The sequence below is a fragment of the Biomphalaria glabrata genome, chromosome 11, assembly GCF_947242115.1.
Source record: "Biomphalaria glabrata chromosome 11, xgBioGlab47.1, whole genome shotgun sequence".
Classification (NCBI taxonomy): domain Eukaryota; kingdom Metazoa; phylum Mollusca; class Gastropoda; family Planorbidae; genus Biomphalaria; species Biomphalaria glabrata.
In genome coordinates this window covers 16,205,331-16,222,500 of record NC_074721.1, presented here as the reverse complement: position 1 = coordinate 16,222,500, position 17,170 = coordinate 16,205,331, and the positions used below count along the sequence as shown (strand labels likewise).

General features: G+C 36.5%; 1 protein-coding gene across 6 annotated transcripts in view; it reads left to right on the top strand.

Moving 5' to 3' along the window:
* Nucleotides 1–13,869, top strand: part of LOC106065209 (carbohydrate sulfotransferase 11-like) — an 84,682-nt gene extending 70,813 nt beyond the window's left edge. For all 6 annotated transcript variants that reach the window (XM_056003475.1, XM_056003480.1, XM_056003476.1 and 3 more), the window contains 3 exons: nucleotides 9,108–9,206; nucleotides 10,046–10,083; nucleotides 10,548–13,869. In XM_056003475.1, coding sequence (XP_055859450.1) covers nucleotides 9,108–9,206; nucleotides 10,046–10,083; nucleotides 10,548–11,525 — 1,115 coding nt within the window. In that variant the 3' untranslated portion in view covers nucleotides 11,526–13,869. The remainder of the gene's footprint in view (nucleotides 1–9,107; nucleotides 9,207–10,045; nucleotides 10,084–10,547) is intronic.
* Nucleotides 13,870–17,170: the final 3,301 nt, after the last annotated feature.

Below are 17,170 nucleotides of genomic sequence, written 5' to 3'. Positions count from 1 at the left end.
AGACGTTAAGATATTGTAACTTTACAACATGGCAAGCTCTCTTTGCATCCGTGTCCCTAACCCTTAAAATAATCCTAACCCTTACTCTAATGGTTATACCTTTCGCTTACATCTTAATACCCTCATTACATTACTGTAACCTTTCTTGACGTCTTTGTATAATCCTGTTCTAATATTGTCTTCTACCTTTGTATCATTAAACTCGTCATTTACATAACTATTTCCTATCTTTTTATACCATCCATTCATTTGCATCATAGTAACTTCTCTTTACATTATTGAACTCTGCCTTTACATCCTACATCTCCCCTTTACACAATTGTTTATTGTTCACTATTTACAACCATTTCCTTTACTCCTTTGTATCCTGCCTCTTTCCATTTTCTGCCTGCCCAAAATATTTGACGACCATCCCACTGTCACGTGTCTGTCCAGCAGTTCTCAAAGTGTATACGACTGAAACCGTGGGCTGACATGAAACTTTGTTGCAGAAAAGCTGGCGAATCAATTCAAAAGGGTTTCTCTTGGTAAAATTGTCTTGCCGACGTTGGAAATTAGGCTCTCGTTTTTGTCGAATTTACAAATGACGTCAAAGCTTAAAGTTTGAGAACCACTGCTTTTGATCTTCGAGATTATGGCTATATAAACTTAGGGCCCAGCCCACGCAAAACTCTATCTATGTTTATGTGAGAAGAAGGTAACACAATACGTTTGGAAAGATTATCTGAAGTAGTTCTTTGCTTTTTTTCTTCTTAAAATTAGCATAATTTCAATGGAATCGGTTGTGCGTTTCTTGAAGTTTCTTAGCATTACATAAAAAAATGTTCGTGTACAGTGTTGGCTAACTTCAAGTCAGTATGGAGTATCTGAGATGAACTCCGATTGATGGCAAGGCTGGAAGGAGTATGGTGTATCAGATCCTCTCGGTCATTCAACCCTCTATAGAGTATGTCTTATGTAACAACACTTTCAATCTTGAAGTACTTATCATGTTACGAAGATATTGAACGAATGATTGTGTACAGAGAGAGAGAGATTAGGGAATAGAGAGAAAGAGAGAGAGAGAGTGGGGAAAGAGGTCGAAATGAGAGAAGGGAGAGGAAGTGAATGAATAATAAAGGAAGAGGGAGAGAAGAGGCATGGGAGAAGAGAGCAATAAAACTGAGAGGAGTGAAGAAAGAGAGAGAGACAGAGGGTGGTGAGTAACAGTAAGACACAACTGGAAGACGTAGAGAAGAAAAGGACCAAGAGACAGGCAGCGAGACAGGACCAAAGGGAGGAAACCAAACTACTTTTACCATAAGTCATCAACTTTGACAAACAATGTAGTATATCACATTTGTATAGTAGTACGTAACACACAGAAAACTTGTTGTTGTTGCTAGGAGTAAGAAAGTGTATACAAGTTGATAAAAACCCAGATCAAATAGTAGCTACCCAACCACCACAGTGCTATTTTCTCAAAAAATCAAGCTTTGGTTCTGTCCAAATATACTAATGTCTTTATAAAATAAAAATAGGATAAACCTAAATCTACAACAATAGACATTTGGTTAGTTTCGACAGTACGTCATCATACCGTAATAGTGAAGCTAACAAGTCAATCTCACAATTAGCGGCCAGGGTACCTTTAAAAAAAGTTCTATAGGTGGCACCCATCCACCAAATTAATGACTTTTGCTACTTTTAATTGGGTAATAAGTTTCATTTCGTCCTACACACTTCGCCTGTCCTTCCAATGTTTTTTTTAGTAAAATGTATTACGTATGTCAAAAGTTGAAATGCAGTGATGTTTACAAATGTATTATGTATGTCAAAAGTTGAAATGCAGTGATGTTTACAAATGTATTATGTATGTCAAAAGTTGAAATTCAGTGATGTTTACAAATGTATTATGTATGTCAAAAGTTGAAATGCAGTGATGTTTACAAATGTATTATGTATGTCAAAAGTTGAAATGCAGTGATGTTTACAAATGTATTACGTATGTCAAAAGTTGAAATGCAGTGATGTTTACAAATGTATTACGAATGTCAAATGTTGAAATGCAGTGATGTTTACAAATGTATTACATATGTCAAAAGTTGAAATGCAGTGATGTTTACAAATGTATTACGTATGTCAAAAGTTGAAATGCATTGATGTTTACAAATGTATTACGTATGTCAAAAGTTGAAATACAGTGATGTTTACAAATGTATTATGTATGTCAAAAGTTGAAATGCATTGATGTTTACAAATGTATTATGCGTGTCAAAAGTTGAAATGCAGTGATATTTACAAATGTATTATGTATGTCAAAAGTTGAAATACAGTGATGTTTACAAATGTATTATGTATGTCAAAAGTTGAAATACAGTGAGGTTTACAAATGTATTATGTATGTCAAAAGTTGAAATACAGTGATGTTTACAAATGTATTATGTATGTCAAAAGTTGAAATGCAGTGATGTTTACAAATGTATTGTGTATGTCAAAAGTTGAAATGCAGTGATGTTTACAAATCTATTATGTATGTCAAAAGTTGAAATGCAGTGATGTTTACAAATCTATTATGTATGTCAAAAGTTGAAATGCAGTGATGTTTACAACTCTCATATAAAAACAAAGCAATTTTCCGTCCTAAAATAATTTTCTGAACAAGCTTCTGTATACATCAGCTTTGAAACCAATCCCCCCCCCCCCCACGAAATGACAATTCTTTGTCTACCCCCCTTGAGGAAACTCTTACCGCAGTGTTTATGTGACAAACAACAAAGTCACTTTTTATGTCGACCAATTGACCGTCTGTCTAAGCATAAATCTGTCTGTCCACCTATTTATCTTTGTCTAATGTTAGGTATCGACCTATATTTATGTGACCAATTGACCGTCTGTCTAAGCATAAATCTGTCTGTCCACCTATTTACCTTTGTCTAATGTTAGGTATCGACCTATATTTATGTGACCAATGTGTCTAGCGCGTGACCCATGTCTGTCCTTGACGAGACCTTAGTCTTTCCACGAAATTACCTTAGCCCACGCATTAGCCTATCCGTGTCTAGGAATAAATCTTTGAATTTCTAGGAATTGGCCTACTTCTTAAAACACATTTATTTAAACTGTAAGATGTAAGAGAAGTAAAGCCCTTCACTCTTCATGGTGCACGTAAACTATGTGTATACTGCTAGGAAGGCAGCTTTCTTTATACCTCGCTATAGGTTGTGATGAATAAAGATGTACAGCCTCGATATTGCACATTTTTACTAAGCTTATATCATCTCACTGTCTGTCTGTCTGTCTGGCCTAAAGTTTGTACACTTTATTTCCCTGACACTCAATCTCAGATCAAACTGAAATGTTGCACAACTATTTCTTGTACCTGAAAACATAAGAATCAATTTAAAAAATTGAAACAATTAGTCAATCAACTATTGTTAATAAATTACTTCATTTGATATCTCACACAAGGGAAAGAAATAGTACTTGACTGAAGTGGTGGTATAAGCTGAACTAGTCCCCTTTGTAGTAGGCTTAGTGAACACAAACATGAAATAGAAACAACAGTCTTGCATATTCATAGACTCTTCGCTAGCAGAGTGGTTATCGAGTTGTCTTGAGAAGCCTGAGAAGACTTTAAGGCCAGAAGTTAAAATTCAGAGCGTTCCCTTTCCTTTAAAAAAAAAATACATTTAAAAAGCGATCAATCAGCTACCCCCTTTTTTCTTCAACTTTCCAACTGGTCCAGTTAAGTGATACACTTAATATAAGTTTTAAAAAAAAACCACACAACTTTTTTTATTTTGCTTGTTTTAAAAATAATGAGAAGAGAGAGGTGCTTCAAAGTGTAATCTGTCATTGACATTCAATGTTTCTATGGAAACACAATTGGACGTTTCCCTCGTCCTCTTAGCCTCGCTTCTTGTCTCTTCATGAAGTCACGATCCAGTGAAGTCTTAGGTTCAACTTCCTGTCATTGGAATCGTGCGCACATGTGTTGTTGTTTTTTAAACTACTGACGCCTTTTAACACTTAGATCTAACTATTATCAATATTGCCTAACAGGTTTGCTCATAGACACATACTCCAACACTCACAAACACTCACACAACACACACTTACACACACATACACACTCTCAAACACACTTACGACCCACACACACACTTACGACCCACACACACGCTCACACACACTCAAATAATACTTACACACACACTCGCAAACACGCAAACGCACACAACTCTCAAACACCGTCTCTGAATTGTACATGGAATCACGCGTTACGACTTACTAATAAAACCAGTTTAGAAACATAATAACATAAAAAAAACTCTTACAATAAGAGAATAACTTTGACACATCTACAAATACAAGAACCTTGCAAAAAGTATTTCAAATACATTCATCGTCTCCGCCTTCTTTGTGAGCGATAATCTTGTGTTTTCTAATCAATCAAGAACTTTTTTTTTATCCTTTTTTGGTTTCATTTTTTTTTTTAAAGATTCAGTGCGGTGTTAAATGTCATGCCCTCTTCAAACACTAGGACTTCTATAAACATATTTATCCCTACAATGATATCTCTACCAATATGTAGGAGGCTACTCGCAAGCATTAGCTGATAGGTGGTGACACATTAACATTTGGTGTCAGAAGTCGAGATATTTCATAGTCAGAAGTAATCATCTCTAGTGTAGTGTCTCACTGTAGGCTTAGGCCTGCTAGTATTATTCTGTAAGATAACAGGATAAATAGAACAATACAAAATCAGGTCAAAGTCTTACTAGTAACTAGAAAACCTTGAGGGTCAGGTAACCCAGAAATATAAACTAGTAGCCAATTTTTTAATGTGAAAATGTGTCCCAAAGGTTAAAATATCTTACATTTGTTATCAATGTACACACACACACTAAATGGTACATACTGAGAACTTCTGTCTATAGAACGAAAGTACACATATTAAATTCCATGATAAAATTGAACGTTTTATGCTTAGAAGCTAAAAAAGATAGGATATTGTAACCTAGCCTAATTCAGTGTTTCCTAGAGTGGGGTACGCCTACCCCTAGGGTGTACGGGAAGACTTTGGATGGGGTACACGTTGCCACTCATTAACTATGCAGATTTTTTTTAATACCCAGTTATTATGTTCTGTTAATAAATTAAACTGTGTTTGGGGGCGACTGGTGCTTAGCATTACAAACATTATTAAAGGGGTACACATAAGTCAAACGTTTGGGAAACACAGTTTTTATATACTTTTAATTTTATATAAAAATCCTATAAAAGCAAATACCTAATGAATAATTCAGAAAAAAAGACGAGGGTATTTATCAACATGGAAGTAGCTGTAGTTTGTGTTTTATGAAGGTTGGTGATATCCTTTAGGCCTAAATGTATTTACAATTAAAACCGACAAGGTTGACATTAGAGGATTATGACCGTTCAATTGAAATTACCCACTGGCTTCGTTTAGGAACACTTCTCTTTATTTCACTTTGACGAGCTAAATCGTCCAATTCCGGAATATTTCGTTTCTTCATCGACTGCACGACATTTTTTTGGGGGGAGGGGGGGGTCACCACAGCCACAAGTTTACTGAAACTGAAAACCCAAAACGCCCCTACACCCAAAATTCCCCAAAAGACCAAAAAAGCCTCAAAGACCAATATTTTCCAAAGACCGATATGCTCTAGACCAGAGATGCCCAACCTAATTCGACCTGCGGGCCATTTTAATTTCTGACACGTGTGTCGCGGGCCACATGAGCAAAAATGTACATAAAAAAAAATTTACCTGAATTTGAAACTATTTGATTAGAAACCCGTGGATCTAGTACTTACATTAAGGAATTGGATATCTGAAGTGGTTTTGTTTTTCACGCGTCTGAAACCGTCTTAATTTCCCTACTTAAAATAAGAGCAGCATTGTGGCTCGCTTTACTACCGACTCATTTTGCTAAATATTTCCATCTATTCAGCAATCTCCAGGCGTAGTTTAACAATCTTTTCATTCGTAAACCAAGAATGCCGTCATATTTGTTTTATAATGACGTTTATAGGTTGTTCTTTTTCGAAACAGCTACACTTTTTTACAAATAAAATATTTTGGCTTATTATCATGCTCCACAAAAAAGAGTTCAGATCCATGCTCTTTTTTCTGGTAGATTCTCATTTGATAAACAAATTAATGTTAAAGGTAATGGTACCAATTAAGTAAAGAAAAATTGAGGGCCAAGTCAAACTGTTGTTTGTTTGTATTTGGAAAGAGGTGTCGACATTTCGGCGGGCCGGATGGAACCACGTCGCTGACGTATCTGACTCGCGGGCGTATTTTGGGCATCACTGCGCTAGAACAAAGACCAGAACGCCCCCACCCCAAAAAAGCCCCAAAGACAAAAACAACCCTAAACAAACCAAACGCCCCAAAGACAAAACGCCACAAAGGAAAAAAAAACAAAAAAAAACATAAACACACAATGCAATAGTTCTCCGATTTTCAGAGAAAAATCGGTATAATAATACAGCTTGTTTTTTTTTTCTTGTTGCCATAGTAACTAATTATACATTTTTGTAAAAGCTTAGTAAAAGAAGACAAGACGTACGAGCCATTATAGTCTATTCTATCATGTACATATGCAAATATTTCTTAAAACTATTCATTGGCGTTTTCTTTTTGGCATAGTCAATATAAATAAATGAAAAAGTCTTTAAAAAACAACAACCTATTTTCAAGGATTAACTTCTATCAAGGCCACTTTTCCAAAACCACTAGAGTCAAGTATTTTAGCACGTTGGTTCCATGTCACAGCAGATTCTCTCGGTCAACATTGTCTCTTTCAAAATCGTTTTTAACCGAAATATCCCCCATTTGACTCCACTCTCCCTCTTTGTATGAGAATCAGATTACATTACAACTGCTCTAGTTCAATGACACTTCAAGCAGACAGGCCTTGTGACAAAATGAGCACACAGATTGGATTGCGGTGACACAGTTTTGTTTTGTCGTGTCGTACTGGATGGCTAGTTATCAGCTTGGACCAGGAACTAGATCTTCTTTCACTTATGCTCTCAGCCTCCGGGCAATGCTTCTCAGCCTCACCGTAGCACTCGGGTGGAAACGGTCTCTAGAGGAGACGGTTAGGCCAATAAGGAAGAAATAAAAGATCCTCCGTTGAGGTGCCTAAGGACCGATTTCATTGCACTAGCGCGGAGGGAAGAGCGCCCCAATATATATGTCAGTTTTTACACACCTTTTCTCAAGGGGCCGTTTTTTTTATGGCGGACACATGTCATTCAGTTAATACAGAAAGGGAATGTGGGGGGATTTCCCAGTTGTGCTCAGCCTTTGGCCTCGATTATAATCCATACTTCTTGGGATGAGCCATCGGTAATAGGGATAAAATAATTTATATCTGCTTGGACAGGCTAATGGAGACAAAGATTCCATAGGCCTAGACTCAACTTTAGGACAATTACGGAAAGAAAAACGCTCTCAGTTCTAATTAAAATTCAGCTTCGCCCATTGCAGTTCTATGAAGACAGGGGAGGGCGGACAAAGGTCATGGCTTTGGATAAATGAGTCTCCGCATGTGATTAGCGAGGCCTGTATGATCCCGGAATGAAACACACTATTGTAGCCAGACCCTGTGTGAATTGCCGTTTCTCTATTTTGTCAGGATAGATATACTAACTCCATCATTTCATAGAGCTCTACAACAATGTAAAATAACATAAAATACATAAATTAACATAAAATATAATTACTCATCATCTTACGAACTGGAAAAGTCATCGTCACGTTGATGTGAAATAACACTGACTTAAATGAGATCCATTGGTTTGTTTAAAAAAGACTTTTACGCCAACTTTTTTTCTTTCCGGTCATGTGACTTAGTTCACCAACCCATACATTCCTGCCCTCTCCTCTGCAGTAGCCTGAGAGCGGTAGATAGAGCAATGTGTAGACCAGCCAAACAGACAATTTGTATTGGCTCATTTGAAAACGCAATAGCCGATAAGGATTCTATACTTAGCTTTTTATCCAAATGAAACGTGTGCTCTTTAGTTATTGTGAGTTTAAATACAATACCCACTAGATTCATACTCAAGAGAAAAAAAGTTAAAGTTCCCCTTTCAGACCTTGCTATCTATCTGTGGCCCATGGTTAACGAGAGTGTCATGTGGCCAGCACAACGACTAACTTTACTTTTCCGGACTAATGTCAGGTACCCATTAGAGCTGAAATTAAAATCCCAGTCTTCATCAGGATTCGAACTCGGGACTACCTGGTTCGGAAGCCAAGATCTCTACCATCCAGCCACCCCGCCTATATCGTTCCTATATCCATTCATAAAAGGTTCTTGAAAGAATTATGTTCAAGAACCAATGTATGAGTGTACAAGTTATATTTAAAATGTTTATGTATGTAGGATACGTCATACCAAGTGACAACTTCGAATCTGACAAATAAACACACCACGCTAATTGAGAACGTCATGCTATTAGATACAACAGATATTAAGATCGGGCTAATTACAAACTGCATTTTCCATCCTGGTCTATTCATGTGACCTTCAAGTCACGAAGTTTGTAGACTAGAACTTTTTCATTAATAGATTCATTTTATTCCAACCCATCATGATCTCGTTGCATCCAATGACTAAACCATCCGCCATCCAGGGTTATAAAGTATCGAAGCAAGACAAATATTTGTGTTTGTAGGCCTAGAGGTGTAATTAATGGAATGGGCACCTGGCATTCAATGGAAGAATAGAACAAGGAATAGGGAGGATATTTGAATCCTTTTTACTCCCCCTTTCTGCTTTCTTTTTTTCTCTCTCTCTCTGTCCTTCTCTCTCATTGTCTCTCTCTCTGTCTTTCTCTCTCACTTTTTCTCTCTCTGTCTCTCTCTCTGTCTCTTTCTCAGTCTCTCTCTATCTTTCTCTCCCTGTCTCTCCCTCTCTCTGTCTCTCTTTCTGCTTCTCCGTCTCTCTCTGTATCTCTGTCTCTCTCTCCCTCTCTCTATCTCTCTCTCTCTCTCTTTCAGGTGTGTTACTTGAGAGTGTAAGAGAAGAAAAACACACTATTTAAATATACATCTTCAAGTCAGTATGTCGTTATTCACAGGTCACTGGCGTGTATTTGACTCCAACTCTCCAGATGTCAGGTACGACAACTCTCACCTGATCGTATCTCGGGGCCTAAAGGACACAGACAGGAGATTACGTAAGTCTCGTTGCTAAGCAACACAGCGTCATTATGGGCTCCTTGTGATGATCTCTAGCTATTTACCACCATCTTTTAGCGTAGCGTGTGATGAACAAAAAAATTAACGTGGTTGTCTAATTAGCAGAAAATACGAAAATGTTCATCGTGGATCCATTCATTCTCTATTGGGTCCAGTTTTTGTTTTCTGGCCATCTTTCATTTCCCATATATATATATAAAACCATTTTTGCAGATAAAATAAGACTAATGAAGTCCAAATTAAGAATAGAAGAGAACTGTTTGGCCTGAAATGGATTACAATTTATCGAAGCATCGGGCAGGTTTTGCTCTATGCTACACTAAGACTGTTGTCAATTAATATTTTGATGGTTTTGTAGATATTAGTTATACATATATTTTCACATAGATGAGATAGTATTACGTAATTAATGTCTACATAATAGTTGAGGTAAGTAGAAAAATAAGAAACCTTTCAGACCTCGCGATATATAGGGTAGATAGTGTAAAAGCCAACTGTTTCTAGTGCTGAAGGTTGACGAGGGTTTCGCGTGGCCAGCTCATCGACCAACTACCGTTACTTTGACCATCTATGTCCGGTACCTAGTAAAGTCGGGTGGACTTAAAGGCGTCATAAAAATCCCGAAATTTAAACTTCCATTCTTCACCCAGATTTGAACCAGTGACCCCTCGGCTCGAAAGCCAAGCGCTACGTATTAAAATAGACTAGGTGCATGGGACCTTCTTATATTTTAAAGTTCGAATGTAGACCTATATAACAAGTAACGCTTTGATCATTGTTGTATCAAGGTCTAATTCTTTTCTTTTTTTTTTTCCAGCTTTGACCAACAGTAACTTATCATCAGTAATAATGCCGGTAAGTTTTGTTCGTCTAAGTTCAACAAGCACAAAGAAGAAGTTCATATGTTAAATCAATTGGGCCCAGTTTTTTTTTACTTTTTGCTTGTTCATTGTAGTTGGGTATCACTTTTAACAAAAATTTGTTTTAAGATGCATCCATCCCTCCATTCCAATGGCGCTACAGCACATGGATGTCTAGGGCTTCTTCAGAACACTCTTCCATTCAGATCTTTCTGAAGCTTTCGTCTCATGCCCGAATTCTGCATCGTCAGTTCGTGGTCTGCCTTTGAGTCGCGTGCCTGTTGGTTTTTGTCGATATACTACTTTTACTTTTGTTTTGAGACACGTTTACATCAAATTATAGGTGTCTCAAGCTGTACTCAAGCTAATAAAGAACACAATTGAACAGATTAGAAATAGCTTTTACAATCAGTAACGACTTATATAATTTCTGACTTGTCCTTTAAACATCTTCAACAGATTGCTCCAGGACCTGCTGAAAAAGCCTCTGGTGTTCAGTCGGCAGCTCTGAAAGATCAACACGCACCATCAGCTCCGGAACACCTTGAAAAAGAGGCCCGAGCTTTAGATCCGGCAGATACCCGGGTGACTAACCTCCGTCAGTGGTGCAAGCAGCAGCACCCGCATAAGACGCCCTTTGACCAGGTTTCCAAATCCAAGCTGACATCGATACTGGTGGACGAGAGGCACAAGCTTCTCTTTTGCCAGCTTCCGGGTGTAGCGCTAAACGACTGGAGGAAAATCTTGCTCATTCTCAGCGGCGTGGTCAACACGACCTCCACGGGTTCCATCTCTGGTGGCGACGTGTACGGGAAATACGCCACCAAAGCCAAAAGACTCTCTGAGTATGACGACAAAAAGCGAGCAGAGATGCTGACCTCCTACTATAAAGTAGTCTTCGTGAGGGAACCCTTGGAGCGGCTCTACAACGCGTTTAGAGTCAAGCTCAACGCCAAGTCTTCCAAATACTTTCACAAGGCCTTCGGGTCTCAGATCATCAGAAAATACCGCAAAAACCCCAAAGAGAAAGACATCAAGGACGGCAGCAGCGTCACCTTTGCGGAGTTCACCAAGTACATCCTGGACAATGAGAGGGAGGGCGTGGTCAGCCTCAACGAGCACTGGCAGCAGTACTACAAGCAGTGCCACCCATGCCTTGTGGACTACGACTTTGTAGGAACGTATGAGGACGTGGAGAAGGACACTGACCATGTTCTAGAAAAAGTCAAGGCTAAGAATTTGCTTAAGCCTCCGTATGTCTGGGACAGCAAGCCTCTCTCCCAAAAAGACATCACCAATGCTTACAGCCAGCTCAACCCGCAAGATTTAAACAATCTGTACAAAGTTTATTCTGCAGACTATACTCTCTTCGGATACGAGTGTCCCGAGTTCTTACACACTTTGCTTAAAAAGGGAAATGTATTTCATGACTACTGAATCCAGATTCAGCCACTGTAGGATTTTATTTAAATTATTCACTTCAAACATTTCACTCACAGTGTTGGGATTATTCGCATGAAGATTCAGATTCTTTCAGTTCTTTGAAAGACATAATTTATTTTCTGGGAATCTTTTTGTTATTATACACAGTTAAGTATAAATTGTGCTGTTTTGGTTGTCTTATTGTTTGTTGATGAAGTGTATCTTGACATTGAAAATGAATATTCAAGCTAAATGTACCGAAACTAAAACATATTCATACGTTTAATAAATAGATAAATTTAATGTTCGTTTAGCTTACACTCTAACCTTTCCAATACAATTTGTTATTATTATTATTATTAATGTGATCTTTAAAAACAAATCTGTTACAAAATGTTTGAAATAACGTTTTCAAAGAAGCTTTTACGAACCAGAGAAAACAAAGTACCCATCTAATATTATAATTATTGTCCAGTAATAATTGGGTGTGCTGTTCTCCATGATCTCAGCTCTTGAAAGGATCTCATTTCACCTTGTTCTTCCAAGTTGATTTTACACTCACATTTAAAGTATTCCAGTAAGTGCAGGATTTAACTCGAAAGTAGATATTGTAGAATTGGCAACATTTTTTTACTCAATTTGTTTATTGTAGCTTTTACTGCAGTTCACCTTCATAGCATTACATAGAACGTTGACTTCTACTCACTGAAAACAACGTTTTAGCAATAACTCGAGACTGGAATGTCACGTGGTTTACGCGTCGAGTTTGCCACCGAAATGTAAACAGGAAGTTATTCTATTAGCTTTCAGTTTCAACTCAGTAAGAAATCAATGATAAGGGAATATTTAACTTTCGGTTTTAAAAAAAAGAGTAAAATTTAGTAAAACAAATCAGTCTGTTTCAAGCTTCATTTAAAGTCTATACCTATTAGTATGAATGTATTATTAAATTTGAGTTATAAATTGCATTATTGCTTGATATGAAGTGTGTGTTCAATCTTTTCTTGTTGAAGGATTCAATTATTTTATTTCATAAAGATGAGTTCGTTAAGTCGTCACTCAAAACTAGGATTTCCGGTTCACCAACGAAGTAACAATGGTTACAAAATAAATGTTACGAATAACACATTCTGATCGATTAGTTAGGGTCTGAGAATACTATGAAACTGATACATGCTGATACATGCTGATACATGCTGATACATGCACTTTTACTGAAACGTGTGTGTGTTCTCTGTTCGATGAACTTCACGTATGAGCTCTTGTTTTCTCACTAACATGCTTTCTACAATGAGCTTAACGAAATCAAATATTTTAATACGACATTTTATTTAACTCTTTCTCTCCTAATTGACGACACCATCGTGGGTTTGACACATTAAACTTAACTGATTTTTGGTTTTATAAACTTCAATTTGTTTGTTACCTACAACGAGCATGTATTCCCTCTTTCTGCATCAAACATTTTCTGATAACAAACTAAACAAAAGGTTAATGAAGATCGATCATATCAGGGTAATGATCTACAAAATGACAAAAAATAATAATTACTTCGTAACGTAAAAGATATTTACTGAGTGAAAGAGTTAAATTATCTTATTTGACCTTCGATTCAACGAAAACTAGAAACAGCGGTCTATTTTAATAGATTTTTTTTTTCTATTTTTTAATATAATCATTTCTCTTTCTTCTTCTTCAGCGTACAAAAAAAAACAACAACTCTTGTTCATAATAGTGAGTGTGAGTTCAGAGAGCTAATGAACTTCCGTTCCTTACACCAGTGTTTCCCAATACCTAATGTTCTGTGTAATAATAAACTAGTAGGCCACCACATGAATTAATCTATAAAAAAAAAAATAAGCAAATTGTTCCGCTGAATATTAAGAATGTGCAAACTTGCATGATTGAAACAATGCTCAAGGTTTAAATATTCCACCAATATTCAGTGAGCTGAATACTAAGTTTAGAAGCTTCTCATTCGTTGTAAAGCTACATATTGGAGACATTTTGTGTTATTTCTTAACATATTTCAAAATTTGTCTTTCGATATTTGTTGTGTCCTTAGTTAATGAGTGTCATAGCTGTCACATGTCACATACTTTTGCACTGAGGGCTATCCAATAATGAAGTATTATGGGATAACTTGCTATTTATGTACATTTTTTTTTTTCTAATTATAAATGTTATTCACTTTCCTAGTGCCTTGTAACTGTAAGACGCGCTCATACAAACAAAAAATAATTTGATTTATTCCTAACAAATGTTAAAAACCTGCCTTGGGCCTTCATTACATCCCTCGCATTGTACGCAACCTTCTTTTCTTCCTTGTGTGTCCTCGGACTCAATGTGGGATTTTTTTTTTAATCATGTTAACCTCTTGAAGTATAAAACAAATTCCCTGCTGTTAAAATTAGGGCTCTATATATATATTGAGGAGGCATGCTGGGTGAGTGGTGAAGTGATTGGCTTCCGAACCGTGTGGACTCGGGTTCGAATCACGGCGAAGACTGGAAATTTGAATTTCGGTATATTTAGTTCGCCTGTAAGTCCATCCAACTCTAATAGGTAGCTGACATTAGTTGGGGAAAAGTAAAGGCGGTGGGTTGTTGTGCTGGCCACATGACACCCTCGTTAACCTTCGGCTAGTGAAACATCTGCCCTATTGTTCACAAAGTCTGAAGGGGGGACACTTTACTTTTATGGGCGATTTATTGCAAGGTTATCGGACCCTTTTGTGTGCAATGATATTGCTGATGTATATAGCGGGCAGTGGTATAAGGATGTCGACGTAACCTGAAAGCAGTGGTACTTTGAAACTGATTCACTAACAAAGTTACCATTTGGAACCTGTCTACCCAAGTTAACTTTAATCCATTTTTATTTAGCTTAGTCTAGGATCGAAAGCTGGCCTATAATGGTACATCACAGATCTTTTGGCCTTTCAAGAAAGAGATACTACTTTGCCCTTATGTAACATGGCGTAGTCAATGCTCTCCCTTGATTTCTTTTGTTTTCCATTGATTGTTGTTTTTTTTTTGGTTGTTGTTTTTTTGTTGTTTTTTTGTTTTTTGATTCATTTTTTGTTTATCACGTGGGTTGTGTATTTTTGACAATTGTAAATTATTCTGTACATTCTATTTATTTTGTTATTTCTAATCGCACACTGTGGAGGTCCAACACAAAGAGAGCTAACACAATGATATAATGACAAGTGGGTTGTGGACAGGATTATCCTCCTTTAATCCATGTGTTTTTTGTGAAGATCTAACATCAATTACAATGTTTCATATGTTTTAGAAACAAACTATTGTGCCTTGAATTTAAAGAATTCCATTTCAAAATAAGTATTCTACCTAATTGTGTTTCAAAAGAATTTTTATATCACTCAATTTACGCTTTCTTTATAAATTTGTATTACATATTCCAAATAGTGTATTACTATTTTGATATGAAACCTTGTAATATTTTAATAGGTTTGAGATTAGTTGTTTTCTTCTATAATTTTTTTTTTTTGGAATATCATAATAGAATTTATTTGTTATTATTTTTTTTTGCTCTGTCCTTTTGAAATGGGTCCATATTGTCGTGTGTACTGAACTAATCCCAACTAACACACATGACCAATGTTGGCAAGGCAGTGCCGCGGCTGCTGGTACTCCCTGCTAATATCACAAGTTAAAGATTATTAAAACGGCAGAGCATTATGGATTTGATTTCAATTAAAATAACAAACATAACATTATGTCAATAATTCTGGTATTCTGTTACTGAATGTGTGTGTAAGTGTGTACCTGTTTTGCATGTTCATGTGTGCCTTTTGTGTACATAAATAACTGTTCTTGATTGAAAATGTGTACATTAAATTTATTTACATTTATAAATATTATTTCAATTCAGTTGTATAAATTAAAAAAAAATGTTATGAGATAATATATTGAGGATAATTGCCGGTGTTAATTTCATTAAAATGAATATTAGAGTTTTCTAAAAAAAATCGCACATTTTTTGTTTGTTGGTTTTATTTTAATTATGCTCTTTGTTATTCATTTAATTACAATCATAAAATATATTTTAAATGATAAAACAAACAACAGTCTGTGAATCTGTGGCACTTTACATCTCGAGAGACGATCTGTGAGTCTGTGGCACTTAACATCTCGAGAGACAATCTGTGAATCTGTGGCACTTAACATCTCGAGAGACGATCTGTGAGTCTGTGGCACTTAACATCTCAAGAGACAATCTGTGAGTCTGTGGCACTGAACATCTCGAGAGACAATCTGTGAGTCTGTGGCACTGAACATCTCAAGAGACGATCTGTGAGTCTGTGGCACTGAACATCTCGAGAGACAATCTGTGAGTCTGTGGCACTGAACATCTCGAGAGACAATCTGTGAGTCTGTGGCACTGAACATCTCGAGAGACAATCTGTGAGTCTGTGGCACTGAACATCTCAAGAGACGATCTGTGAGTCTGTGGCACTGAACATCTCGAGAGACAATCTGTGAGTCTGTGGCACTGAACATCTCGAGAGACAATCTGTGAGTCTGTGGCACTGAACATCTCGAGAGACCATCGTTTTCCTTTACAACTTCTCACGTGACTGAAGAGGCCAATCCTTGATACGCAGCTGCGGTCACATGTTAAAGAAGCAAAAAAAAAAAAAAACAACAAACCTTTAACTATCTGCTGCCAGATGTCTCATATGTCTCAATACTGCAAGAGTTATATTTTTTTTCTATATAAAACCAATTTAATGAACTACTACAAAATTATTCACACATTTTTTTTATTATTGATTCACGTGCTGTCATCGACAATGAAAAGTTGTACAAAGATTTAACTGGATAGCCGAGAATTGGAAGTTAGAGAATTAGCGTCTACGTGTCCTGTGTCAGCGTGATATTGATAGGAGGTTGGTAAAATTAATCAATATTAAACACTATATATATGTTACTAGCCATATATTACCCGCGGAACGCGGGTCTAAATTTGCTTATAACTAGTCACTGATATAATGTATAAGAAACAATTTAACAAAATAATAATGTTATAAGTACAGCGAATGTGCCTGTAAAAATAGTATGAATGGGGTTATTAAAATAGCTAATCGATCTAAATCCATTTTGTTTTTTATAAAACTAACCGGATATAACCCTCGGCCTGTAGGCCTTAGTTTGGGTATTTCTGATCTACTGGATAGAATTTATATCTACATTAAACATGTAGAATGTTCCCTTAACACTTTTCATCGGCCCCCGAAAGGGGAAAAGACGCTATTAGTTTTGTGTGGAGTGTCTGTCCGTCCGTCCGTCCGTTGTAAACTAGAAAAGGCAGTGAAAATCCATCATAATATTTTAGACCATTCAAAGTTCTGATGTGACGGCTACTTTTTTTCTTTTCTGAAAGCAAAAATTCTAATTCTAATGCAAGCAGTTTTTTCATAAAAATACACCACTTTTACAACTATTCACTATTAATAGTAACAAACACGGGAGGCTTTTTAGTAAGGCATGCAACTATTCATCATAGTTTAAACACATTTATGCTAATGGTCACTAATGGTATTAGATTTTTAATCAAAAAATATTTTTTTACAATTGTATTGCTAAGTTATGTAGTTCCGTCATAATAACTACTACATTTACAAAAAACGTTTA